General features: G+C 56.7%; 2 protein-coding genes across 7 annotated transcripts in view; one reads left to right on the forward strand and one right to left on the reverse strand.

Annotated features, from left to right (window-relative positions):
- Nucleotides 1-11,612, forward strand: RABEP2 (rabaptin, RAB GTPase binding effector protein 2). 2 transcript variants are annotated; one of them, XM_059038205.2, is made up of 14 exons: nucleotides 200-348; nucleotides 853-1,062; nucleotides 3,350-3,507; nucleotides 6,044-6,154; nucleotides 6,240-6,587; nucleotides 7,493-7,588; nucleotides 7,673-7,771; nucleotides 8,692-8,847; nucleotides 9,663-9,840; nucleotides 9,991-10,002; nucleotides 10,095-10,150; nucleotides 10,247-10,300; nucleotides 10,393-10,509; nucleotides 10,952-11,612. In XM_059038205.2, the coding sequence occupies exons 1-14, from the start codon at nucleotides 273-275 to the stop codon at nucleotides 11,051-11,053; spliced, it is 1,773 nt and encodes a 590-aa protein (XP_058894188.1). In that variant the 5' UTR covers nucleotides 200-272; the 3' UTR covers nucleotides 11,054-11,612. The 2 variants fall into 2 exon arrangements, with proteins under 2 accessions (XP_066867891.1, XP_058894188.1); XM_067011790.1 differs by lacking the exon at nucleotides 9,991-10,002 and having other exon boundaries at nucleotides 1-348; nucleotides 9,663-9,852.
- ATP2A1 (ATPase sarcoplasmic/endoplasmic reticulum Ca2+ transporting 1) overlaps nucleotides 11,566-12,026 on the reverse strand; it is a 17,354-nt gene continuing 16,893 nt past the window's right edge. For all 5 annotated transcript variants that reach the window (XM_067011788.1, XM_067011786.1, XM_059038179.2 and 2 more), the window contains one exon: nucleotides 11,566-11,859. Coding sequence is in view for 2 of the 5 variants with exons in the window: in XM_059038179.2 (XP_058894162.1) it covers nucleotides 11,834-11,859 (26 nt within the window). In the remaining 3 variants the exon portion in view is untranslated. The remainder of the gene's footprint in view (nucleotides 11,860-12,026) is intronic.

Consider the following 12,026-nt stretch of genomic DNA (forward strand, 5'->3'; position numbering starts at 1 on the left):
AGAACTACTTCGGGGTTTGAACGGCACGCTTCCTTCGCAAGCACCGCTGCCCAACAAAGAAGGCGGGGAGGGGCGGGACCTGGGGCTACGGCCGGGAGTCCACTCGGAAATCTTCGGCCGAGGCTCGGCCACCCCTCCCCAACTCCGGCCTCAGCCTCGAGCCCAGGGCCGATCCGGAAACAGCCGAGCGGATCCGGAAACAGCCGAGAGGACCCGGAAGCGGTGAGCGCCGTCACCACGGAGTGCGGGAACCCGCCGTTTGAGCGGAGGCGATGGCGGCACCTGCGATGGCGGCACCTGCGCCGGCGGCCGTGGGCGAGGATGGCCGGCGGCGGCAGCCGGAGGCCGGTATGTGAGGACACGTCCGTGCACGCGAGGGGCGGCGAGGCCGGAGGCGGGGCCGAGCTCGGCGTCGGTGGGTGGGGGGGATGGGGGGGGAGCCTGGAGAAAGGGGCGGGACCACGCCGCCGTGGGTGGGTGGGTGGAAGACGGGGGGGCGTGGTCTAGCGATTCAAGGGAGAGTGCCAGTGGCAGGTTAGAGGTGGGGCCCAGTGTGGCAGGGGAGGAGCCAGGTGGACAAGGGGCGAGCCACTAGAAGGGAGGGGTCGTGTCAGAGAAAAGAGGGGATTGGGTGAGCCGAGGGAGGAAGAGGCGGGGCTCTAGGCAACACTAGGCAGAGCTAGGTGAGGAGGAGTCGGGGAAGGGGAGGGGCCAGGTGAGTGGGGCTGGACTAGGTAAAGGTGCCGGGACCGTGACTGCTGTACTAAGTTGCAGCAGTTGAGGATTTGATGCCCTGGGAATATTGGGAATCCGAGAGTGATGAGAAAAGAGGCTGATCCTTGTCCTTCACAGCGCTGGACCCCCAGACCCCGAAAGGGGCAAAAGTTGAGGCCGAGTCAGGGGAGCTCGACCGGCTTCGGGCTGAGCTGGCAGGCGCCCTGGCAGAAATGGAAACCATGAAGGCTGTGGCCGAGGTGAGCGAGAGCACGAAGGCCGAGGCTGTGGCTGCAGTGCAGCGGCAATGCCAAGAGGAGGTGGCCTCGCTTCAGGCCATCCTGAAAGGTGAGGCAGGCACTCCTCCCAGACTCCCTCAGCCCCATAAGGGGGAGTGCACGACAAGAAAGGGGTCAGCGGGCATAACCTACACCTATGGGGTAGGTTAGCAGGGCTGCCTAGCGCAGGGTAGACCCGGGGGCTCAGAGGGAGACGCGCCCTTTTCTAATTTGCATAGCGGCGCTGCCTGCGCTAGCAGCCGCTCTGTCAGTTCCAGCTAAGTTTAGGTCGGAGCTGCTACCTGTTCCCTGGCTCCATGTCGTGTCATTTCTTGTCCCTCACTGATGACTGATCAACCCTGAAAGTGAGCAGCTTCTCAGTTCCCTGAGAACTCGTTTGAGCCTCTGGCCTTCAGATTTGGCCCTGGGCCTAGTCTCTGTAAGTCTCATCATCTGGTTTCCTTTCTTCCCCAAACACCCCTACATCCACGCACAACCTCCTCTCCATCCCACCCCACATGCACCGACTTCTCTCCCTCTCATCCTCTGTACTTGGGATGCATCAGCTCCCCTTGTCCCAGATCCCCCAGCTTCTTTTCCTCCATTCCCCTTCTCCTGTAGTCCAAGGCCAGAGTCTCTGCAATAGCTCCCAGTTGCATCCCACCCCTTTGCTTCCACTGCCACTGCTGTAGCAAAGCTCTCGTCAACCCCCCCGGACTGTGTCCCAGCCTTCTTACAAGTCTCCCTCTATAATCTGGCCTTGACATTGACTTTCAGAGTAAACTTCCTACAATTCCCATCCCATCATGTTATTTCCCTTTCTAACAACTGCTCTGGCTTCCAGACTTCTCTGGGGCCATGGTTCCCCCACATTTCGGGCATCCATGAACCATCTGTGCAACATGGTTGTCCTTGTATGACTTACCCTGTCATCTACTTAATGTTGTTCTTTAAATAGATCCACTTTTCCTTTTCTTCTTTTCTTTTTTTTTTTTTCTTTTTTTTTTTTTGCGGTACGCGGGCCTCTCACCACTGTGGCCTCTCCCATTGCGGAGCACAGGCTCCGGACGCGCAGGCTCAGCGGCCATGGCTCACGGGCGCAGCCGCTCCGCAGCGTGTGGGATCTTCCTGGACCGGGGCACAAACCCGCGTCCCCGGCATCGGCAGGCGGACTCTCAACCACTGCGCCACCAGGGAAGCCCAGATCCACTTCTAAAAAACCTATATACATTTATTTTAAAGGGAGCTTCCTGTCCCTGTAAGAAACTGTGTCCTAAATAATAATAATAGTAATAATAATAATATTTATTGAGTGCCAGGCACTGAGCTAAATGCTTTATGAGTATTTAATCTTCATAATAATCTCTATGAGTTAGGAACTATTATCCATCTCCATTTTACAGAGGAAGCTCTGAGGCCCAGAGAGGTTAGATAACTTGCCTAAGGTCATACAGATAGAAAGGAGAAGATTTGAACCCAGGCAGTCTGGCAACAGAACCCTTACTTCTAATGTTAGTATGTGTTAAAATAAATAACTATGCAAATGAAAAATGACCATGTTCCGCCCAGCATCCCTTTACCTCCCACTGACATGTAGGATAAATCCCAAACTCCTTGGCATGGCATTCAAGGCCTTAGCAGCCATTCACGGCCACCCTCTCCACCCTTCCCAGCATCTCCTCCTACATCTTCACTCCAGTTTTTCCAATGTGCCAACCATGCCCCAGCACACCATCCACCTTCCCACCTGTGAGCCTTTGCTCCTGTTACTTAATGTGTCCTTTCCATCCTTTACCACTTGCTGGTGTCTCTCCTGGCCTGGCAGGCAGGGCGAGGGGCTCTTTCCTCTGGGATCCGCAGGCCCAGGAGTGGTCCTTTCACGAGCTCTCCTCACACTGCCTTGTAACTATTTCCACGGCTGTCTTCCTCATTGGACTGTGGGCTCCTGGTGTCAGGGTTTGTGTTTGATTAATTTCTCTATTTCCAGAGCCCAGCTCAGAGTGTGGTCCAGAGTGAATATTTATGACTCTTATTAGATATTGATTGTTATTGGTATGTATTAATAGCAACAGATAGCCTGTCTTTAGCATTTATTATGAACCAGGAAGAGGGCTGAACCCCTTCCAGGTATCATGTCATTTGATCCTGTAACAAGCCAGTGGGATAATCATTGGCCGAAGACATTAGGCAGAGAGGCTACTTGATTGCCCAGGACCATTCCACCACAAAGTCCACCGTCATCACTGCTATGGTAAATTGCCTTGCGGAGAGCGGCAGTGATGGCGCGCCCCCTGCTCGCCCCGAGGTAGGGCTGGCGCACTGACCCTCCCTCTCCTCTGCCCTCCCTGTCTCGCCAGACTCCATCAGCAGCTATGAAGCCCAGATCACGTCTCTGAAGCAGGAGCGGCAGCAGCAGCAGCAGGACTGTGAGGAGAAGGAGCGGGAGCTGGGGCGCCTGAAGCAGCTGCTGTCCAGGGCTCCCCCCCTGGACTCCTTGGAGAAGCAGATGGAAAAGGTTGGGGTTGGGATCGCCTACCCACCCCCTCCTCAGGGATTTGGAAATATGCTGAAGCCACCAGAGGTGACCGTGGGGCAGAGAGGTTAGCTGTGTCCCACTGCCGCATCACTGGGAGCAGGGCGCCCGGTGATAATTCTAGGTATAACATACACGAGCCCTGTACTCAGCACGGTCCTGGCTTGCCACTTAACTAGTGGGATGGCCAGGTGTGTTTACCTCCCAAATTAAGAAGAGTCATGTAGGGAATTCCCTGGCGGTCCAGTGGTTAGGACTCTGTGCTTTCACTGCAGGGGCCCGGGTTCGATCCCTGGTCGGGGAACTAAAATCCCGCAAGCCACGTGGCGCAGCCAAAAAAAAGAAAAAAGTCATGTCATGTAGAGGGGAGGGAGCTAGCATTTAAGGATACCTCTCATGCACTAGGCATTGCAGTACCTGCTTGACACACTCAAGTCTCCCCAGTCTTTCCCCTAAAAGAGGGACCCATTAGATCCATTTAACAGATGAGTAAGGTGAGGCTCAGAGAAGTTTAGTAATTCTCCCCAGGTTATGCACATAAAAAGGAGCAGATCTGGTATTTTAAAATCTAGGCAGTCTGGTTCTAAAGATTTGCTCTTTTTTTTTTTTTTTTTAAAGCTTTGCTCTTAATCTCTGTGATATATTGCCTCTATTATTCTTGTCATGAACAATTTTAGGAAGCACATATTACCAAACTCTTCATCTTTCAGAGCAAATTCACATCTTCCCTCATTTGATTCACAGAGCTGCCCTGTGAGGTAGGTACTTACCTCACTTTATATGTGAGGAAACTGCGGCTCAGGCAGATGGATTAAGTTGCCTGATTAGAAGGACAGAGATCAAAACAGGAGCCCAAGAAAGGAAGGTTCCAACCCACAGTTTGCCAGCAGAGGCTGCTACTTACTTGCATTCAGAGTGTTCCTCAGGGAGCGGTTACACAGGGTGGTAAAGGAGAGGGCTCCGCTGAATTAAGGCTACCTGGTACGGCGGAAGGAGCCACAGGCCCAGAGTCGGGAAGTTCCTGTCCTGGCCTTGCATCCATCTACGGCATGGGCATCTGCCGGGCATACAGACGTACCCTACCTGTTGCCACTGTGCACATAAGAGATTTGGAGGGTTAAACTGAACTTGTCTGAGATGGGTTTGGAGTGATTCAAGAGGTAGAAATGGCATGACTTGGAAGAAGATGGATGACTGGTAGATTTCTGCCTTGGACAGCTGGGTGGATAGCAGGGTAATTCTTGCCAATTTAGCGCTTATGGGAGGAGAAACGGCACCATGAGTTGGTTCAGATTTGGCTGTACTTGGACAGAGGAGCCTGTACAACATCCAAGTGGAGGTGTCCAGAGGCTGTTGGCTGTGCAAGTTCAACAGGATCCCAAACCTGAAAAGACTGAAAAGAAGTGGCCAGAAATATGCTGTTGATGGGAGTATGGGAAGACATATTGATTAGGACAAAGTTTGAAAACCCAAATAACAGTGGCTTAAATAAGATAGAAATCTGTTTGTCTTAGAACCAGAGGTAGACATTACAGGACTGATGTGGCAGCTCAAAAAGTCAGTGGGAACCCAGGCTCCTCCTATGTTGCTGTTTCGCCATAGGTAGCTTACTGCCTCATGGTTCAATATGACTGCTTGAGCACCAGCCATCACGTCCGCATTTTAGCCAGCAAGAAGGAGGAGGAGGAGTAAAGAAAAGCACACCCTCTCCCTTTGAGGAGTTCTCCTGGAAGTTGCACCTGACACATATGTCTACATCTCATAGCTGGAACTTAGTCATATGGCCATGCTTAGTTATAGGGAAGCTGAGAAATGTAGATGGTATTCTAGAATTTAGGTCATGAGCCCAACTAAAAATGTGACGTTCTATGATAAAAGAAAACGGGGTACATGATGTTGGGGAAGAAAAGTATGTCATTCTACAAGTGGGCAACAGGAAGGTAGTTGTGACTTTGGCTCTGTACCATGTGACCTGGGGCAAGTCATGTAAGCTCTCAGAGCCTCTGTGTTCCTCTCTCTAAAATGGGGGTGGGGACTTCCCTGGTGGCGCAGTGGTTAAGAATCCGCCTGCCAATGCAGGGGACACGGGTTCGTGCCCCTGTCCGGGAGGATCCCACATGCTGCGGAGCAATGAAGACCGTGCGCCACAACTACTGAGCCTGTGCCCTAGAGCCCGCGAGCCACAATTACTGAGCCCGCGTGCCGCAACTACTGAAGCCTGCACGCCTAGAGCCCATGCTCCACAACAAGAGAAGCCACTGCAATAAGAAGCCTGTGCACCGCAATGAAGAGTAGCCCCCGCTCGCCGCAATGAGAGAAAGCCCATGCACAGCAACAAAGACCCAACACAGCCAAAAATAAATAAAATATTTTAAAAGTAAATAAATAAAATGGGGGTGGACGGTGCCTTCTTGGGAGGATTAGAAGAGCTGATATGCTTGGAGGGAAAGCTCTGAACAGTCCTGAGGGTCCTGCAGTCGGGAGGGGGGACAGTCACTGCCCAACCCCCCTTCCTCAGGCCCACGAGGACTCGGAGAAGCTGCGGGAGATTGTGTTGCCTATGGAGCAGGAGATTGAGGAGCTGAAGGCGAAATTGCTGAGGGCAGAGGAGCTGATCCAAGAGATCCAGGTGAGGGGGTGGCCAGGGGGCGCTGAGAGAAGAAGACGCTGCAGGACCCTGGCCCCCCAGCCTCTTCCCTGCCCCCTCTCCCTAGAGACGTCCCCGGCATCCCCCTTCGCTGCACGGCTCCACGGAGTTGCTCCTGTCCCGGGACCCATCTCCCCCACTGGAGCCTCTCGAGGAGCTGAGTGGAGACGGGGGTGCGGCGGCCGAGGCCTTCGCCCACAACTGTGACGACAGCGCCTCCATCTCCTCCTTCTCCCTCGGCGGTGGGGCCAGCGGCAGTGCCTCCCTGCCCCGCAGCCGCCATGGCCTGAGCCCCGAGCAGGAGGAGACAGCCTCTCTGGTGTCCACGGGCACCCTGGTCCCTGAGGGCATCTACCTGCCCCCTCCTGGTTACCAGCTCGTCCCAGACAACCAGTGGGAGCAGCTGCAGGTGGAGGTGAGTGGAGTGGGTGGAGTGGGCTGCCCACGTCTCTTGCTTCAAGTACTTACTGAGCACCTACTATGTCCAGGCCCTGAGCTAGAGCTGGGGATCCTACAGTGAAGAAGAAACCTCCCACCCTCTTGGAGCTTCCTCTAGTGAGGGAGCCGGGCCCAAACATGCACATGGGCACATGAGGAAGACTGTCACAGGGTGAGACATCCAGAACAAGACTTAATAGGGTCATGGGGTAGAGACTGGCAATGCAGGAGACCATCCTGGCTGGAAAAAGAGGTGCTTTTTGAAGATCAGGGACCAAAGGAACTGCAGGCCTAGAGGACAGACAGACCACGGTGTGTCTGAGGAGCAGGAAGGCCACAGAGGAGGGGAAGAGAGATGAGGTCAGAAAGGCAGGCAGGGGTCACAGGAGGTCGGTCTTGGCCTTGGGGCCAGCCATGGAGTTTGCATCTTAGAGGAGAAGCTGCGGGAAGCCTCTGTGGCGTGTCAGGCAGGGAGAAGCCTTCTCTGCTCCAGGCTTTTAACAGATCACTGGGGCCTCTGGGTGGGAACGGACTGCAGTTGGGGGAGGGGGGCAACAGGAGAAGCAGGGTGGTGACCGGTTGGGAGGGCGATGCTTGACATAGTTTAGAGAAGGGTAGTGACTGGGACCAGGAGATGGCAGCAGAGGTGGAGAGAAATGGGTGGAATCCAGTTTGGAGGCCGCTGGGCAGGGCCTGCAGGTGGGTTGGACCTGGGGAGTGGAGGACTTAGAAGAGTCAGCATCCATTCCTGGGCTTTTGGCTTGAACAACTGGGTGCATGATGGCACTGCCCACTGAGGTGCAGGGGGCAAGGCGTGAGAGGTCTGGTGAGGAGGGAAGGCCTCCCCTTGGTGGTTGAGGCTGAGGCCGGCGTCTGTGGCAGGGGCGGCAGCTGCAGAAGGACCTGGAGAGCATCAGCCGGGAGCGGGACGAGCTGCAAGAGGGCCTGAGACGGAGTAACGAGGACTGCGCCAAGCAGGTGGGTTCATCCTCTGCTCCGCAGGGCCTCTGCTCCCTGCCTCCTCCTGGCCCGGCCTCACCCTCGCCCCCCTTCCACCCACAGATGCAGGTGCTCCTGGCCCAGGTCCAGAACTCCGAGCAGCTGCTGCGGACCCTGCAGGGGACAGTGAGCCAGGCCCAGGAGCGGGTTCAGCTGCAGATGGTGAGGGCTGGGGGCCGGGACGGGAGGGAGAGGAGTGGGACAGGAATTGGTTGAGGGGGCCACGTGGAAGGCTGAGGCACCTGTCCTGCCTCACCCCCTGCCCCCCCCCCGCCCCCAGCCGCTCTGGCTTTGCCCTGGAGTTGGTGCCAGGTGGGTAAAAGGGTTTCAAGGGCACCTGGTACTGATTCAGAAGAACCCACCATGCACTCACTCTGTGATCTTGAGCTAATCCCACAAGCCCAGAGCCTCAGCCTTGATGCCTTGAAATCGAGATAATGGGTCCTAGCTTGCAGAGTTGTGAGAATGAAAAGCAGGGATTACAAAATCGGATACTTCCTGAGACCAGACAGGAGAGGCAGATGATTGAACTGGGCCACGTGTGAGGCAGGAAGGAGCAGCAGGGCAAACCAAGTGACCCTGTAAAGGGAGCTAGTGCCCCTTGACTCGCTGCCCATGGTGCATGGGAGTGCAGGCTTGATGCTGCCTGGTTTTTTCATTTGTCAGGAGAAGCCAGAGAGCCGGATGTTTGTGTGTAGTCTCCCAGTTTTTAATGTTGCACTTGTTTAAGGTTTAAAAACACCCATATGAACCAAATAAAACACCCGATGTGGCCTGTGGCTGCCACTGTGTGACCTCCAAGTCATCGAGGAGGGTGTAGAAAGAGCTTGAGGGACTTCCCTGGCAGTCCAGTGGTTAGGACTCCGCGCTTCCACTGCAGGGGGCCCAGGTTCGATCCCTGGTCAGGGAACTAAGATCCTGTGAGCTTACTAAAGGGTGTTTCTTTCTTTCTCAGCCTAGAAGGAGGGCGTGGGCTTCCTGGCTCTCATTCCTGAACACTGGGAGGAGTGTTCAGGCTTTGGCCTCACGGGAGACTGGAGACCCCGTCCCCTCATCGCCTCGTCCTAACTGTCCATCCCCAGGCAGAGCTGGCCACCTCACACAAGTGCCTGAGCCACGAGGTAAAGCGACTGACTGAGGAAAACCAAGGGCTCCGGGCTGAGCAGCCGCCGTCTTCAGCGCCCCGGGGCCTGGAGCAGGATGAGGGCCAGGAGGAGTCGCTGCCCAGCTCGCTGCTGGTAAGGCGGGCGACAGGCCCTTCCTCTCCACGCACAGCAAAGCATTGGCCTGGGGCCACGGGAATCGGGAACGGACCCAGGCTGCTGTGTATTAGCTGCGTCACCATGGCCAACTCACTCAACTTCTCTAAGGCTCGGTTTCCTCCTCTGCCAAATGGGACCGCACCCCCTCCCAGCATCAGCACGGAGAGAAAATGAGTTAACAGAATGCTTGACGCAAAGGAAGCAGTAATTTGGCTTGTTATTTTTAAGTGACATGAGATCCACAAAATTGAATTCATCATAATCTTTGGTTCATAACAAGCTGTCATCATTGATCTGTGCGTGGCCTCTGCTGATTGAATTTATTAAAAATATGAACATCAGCCGGAATCCTTGCCCACCTTGAGAACTATAAGTGACATCGCCTTACATGCACCCTGCCCCGTGTTCCTTGGCTCTGTTTCTGCTGTCCTGAGCTTTATTATTCCCTTGCCCTTCTTTGGGATCGTTTTTATTACATATACACGTCTGCCTACACCGTGGAGTGCTAACTTTAGTTGTTTTTAGTTATAAAAACTCAGAGTCTTGCTCTGGGTGCTCTCCTGGAGCTTTCACTCAGCACCGCTCCTGAGGGTCCTCCACCCCGGCTTGTGCTGCGGGAAAATATTCACTGCCGTCCCAGGGTATTTGTCCACTCTCCCCGTGATGGGTGTTCGGGTTGTTTCCTCTGTTATGTTTTCTTCCTTCTTTCCTTCCTTTCCCCTCCCCACAATCCCCTTCTAGCCGCTGGCCCCCCGCCGGCCGCACCCAGCCCGTGACTTGCATCCTTCCAGGAGCTGCGGCAGCTGGTGCGCCGCACGCAGCAGGAGGCGCGGGCCCGCCAGCAGGCCCAGGAGCACGAGGCCGAGCGGCTGCGGATTGAGATCGTGACCCTGCGGGAGGCGCTGGAGGAAGAGACAGTGGCGAGGGCCAGCCTGGAGGGGCAGCTGAGGGTGCAGCGGGAGGAGACAGGTGAGGGAGGAGGCGGCGAGCCACCCCGCCCTCGCTCCCCGAGAGGCGGAGTCCCCACCCCCTCGGGGACTGCCTGGGCACCAGGAGGGGAGAGAGGACGCAGTGTGAGAATGATGAGCCTTGACCTCTCTTTCTTTCCTTTCCTCACAGAGGTGTTAGAGGGTGAGTATGGGCTGGAGCCTGTGCCGGGCGGGGCGGGGCTGGGAAGGAGAGAGGGCATGGGCCTGACGTCTTGGCCCTGCCTGACTTCCCAGCCTCCCTGTGCAGCCTGAGGATGGAGATGGAGCGGGTCCAGCAGGAGCAGAGCAAGGTGAGGCAGGACCCGGGCCATGCCGGGATGGCGGAGGAGGGTGGCAGTGTGGAGAAGACCCTCACCAGCCCCTGCTGCCCTTTATGTCTCCCTTAGGTCAGACAGCAGGAAGTCCTGAGGCAGCCACCGGGCTCGGGCCGCACAGAAGAGGTGAGGATCGGGGGCGATATTGAAGGGGTTACCCTGTCCAGACATCCTGTTTCTTCAGTCCAGGGCCCCAGCTCTATGTCCTATGCCCCCAGGCCCAGCTCACAGACCTCCTCTCGGAACAGAGGGCAAAGATGCTGCGGCTGCAGGCTGAGCTGGAGACCAGTGAGCAAGTGCAGAGGGATTTCGTACGACTGTCCCAGGCCTTGCAGGTACGGCGTGTGCCCTCCCCACCAGACTGGCATGACTCCAGGTGACTTGTCCTCCGCCTTGCAAGGATAGTCTCCCAGTTAGAAGAGTCCTCTCCCTCCCCCTGGGGCTGGCATGGTCCTTTCCTCTGAGCTAGTGCTCAAACAACGTTGAAGACCTTGTGCTTCCATCTTTGTTGGTGGTGCGAAGCCCGTGGCCCAGGGCCTGGCACGCTGACGTGCCCCGTGCTCGTCACGTCACTTCCACCTGCCCCTGCCCACCCTTCCTCAGGCTGCTCTCTTAGGATCCATTTCTTCCCTCGAACCATTTTCACCGGGGGTTGGGGGAGGTGAGGCCCCTGGGTACACTGGTCCCGTGCTCTTGCCCCTCGGGGCTGCTGGCCGATGGGGTGGAGGCTGCATTTTCCCACCGAGGGCCCTCTGCCTCCCTCGCCGGCCCCCACAGGTGCGCCTGGAACGGATCCGCCAGGCAGAGAGTCTGGAGCAAGTGCGCAGCATCATGGACGAGGCGCCCCTCAGGGACGTCAGGGACATCAAGGACACCTGAGGGGCCAGCACCGCCCACCCTGGGGGGAGACCGTCTTTCTACACTCCTGAACCGTGAGGCCGAGGCTTTGGGGGTCTCAGGATGGAGTCTTCGCCCTCTCCAAGCCTGGGGTTGAGGTGACGGGGCCACTGCTGCCCTGTCCCTCCAGCACCTCCTCCCAGGGACAGCTGGGCCTTCTGCTTCCAAAGATGACCCCTGGGTGAGGGTCCCAACCCCCTCTGGAAACCAGAGGGGCAGGCTCAGCCCTGTGGCTTTCTGGCTGCCATGCTGCCTCCTGGGCTCCAAGCCTCCCGCCCCCGCCCCCACCCAGCCTAACAGCCACGCCTGTTACCTCCGTCCCCTTCCCCAGGCACAGCCGAGCTGTGAGTGGTGGCTGGGAGCCCTGGGTCGTGTCCCCGGGTCCCTCCACACACGCGCCCTGGGACAGGTGGCTGCTTCCTGGACTGCATGACACTAAGATGCTTGTCCCCAGGGGCTCGAACCAGGCCCCAAGGTGTGCACGGAGACAAGGCCAGATTTTTCTGTCATTTATTTTCAATAAATAAGCAGCTCAGCTCAATCGGTTGCCTTGTCCCTGCAAGCCCCACGGGGTCGGGGAGGGGAGGTTTTACAAGGGCAAAAGTCGGGGGGGCGGTTGCTGAGTGGGGAGGAGATGTGAAGGGGACATTATGTTTATAAACAAGAATGTCGGGCTGGGGGGTACGTGGTGGAGGCCTGTGCCACAGCTCTGGCTGAAGACGTGTCACTATCAGGGTGGGGAAGGGAGGGCAAAAGGACTGGTTACTTCCTTCTTTCATCTTCTGGATCTGGAAGGAGAAGGGGGAGGATGAGACTGGTGGCAGGGCGGCACAGGAGAGGAGAAGTCCCTCCCAGCTCCCTACCTGTCCCTGTCTCCCAGCACACTCACCTGGAGGCCCCCCGCCACCCCCCACTCACCTGTGTCCCCAGCCCCCACTCCCCTCAGCCACTGCAG

This window comes from Kogia breviceps, chromosome 14, assembly GCF_026419965.1.
Source record: "Kogia breviceps isolate mKogBre1 chromosome 14, mKogBre1 haplotype 1, whole genome shotgun sequence".
Taxonomy (NCBI): domain Eukaryota; kingdom Metazoa; phylum Chordata; class Mammalia; order Artiodactyla; family Physeteridae; genus Kogia; species Kogia breviceps.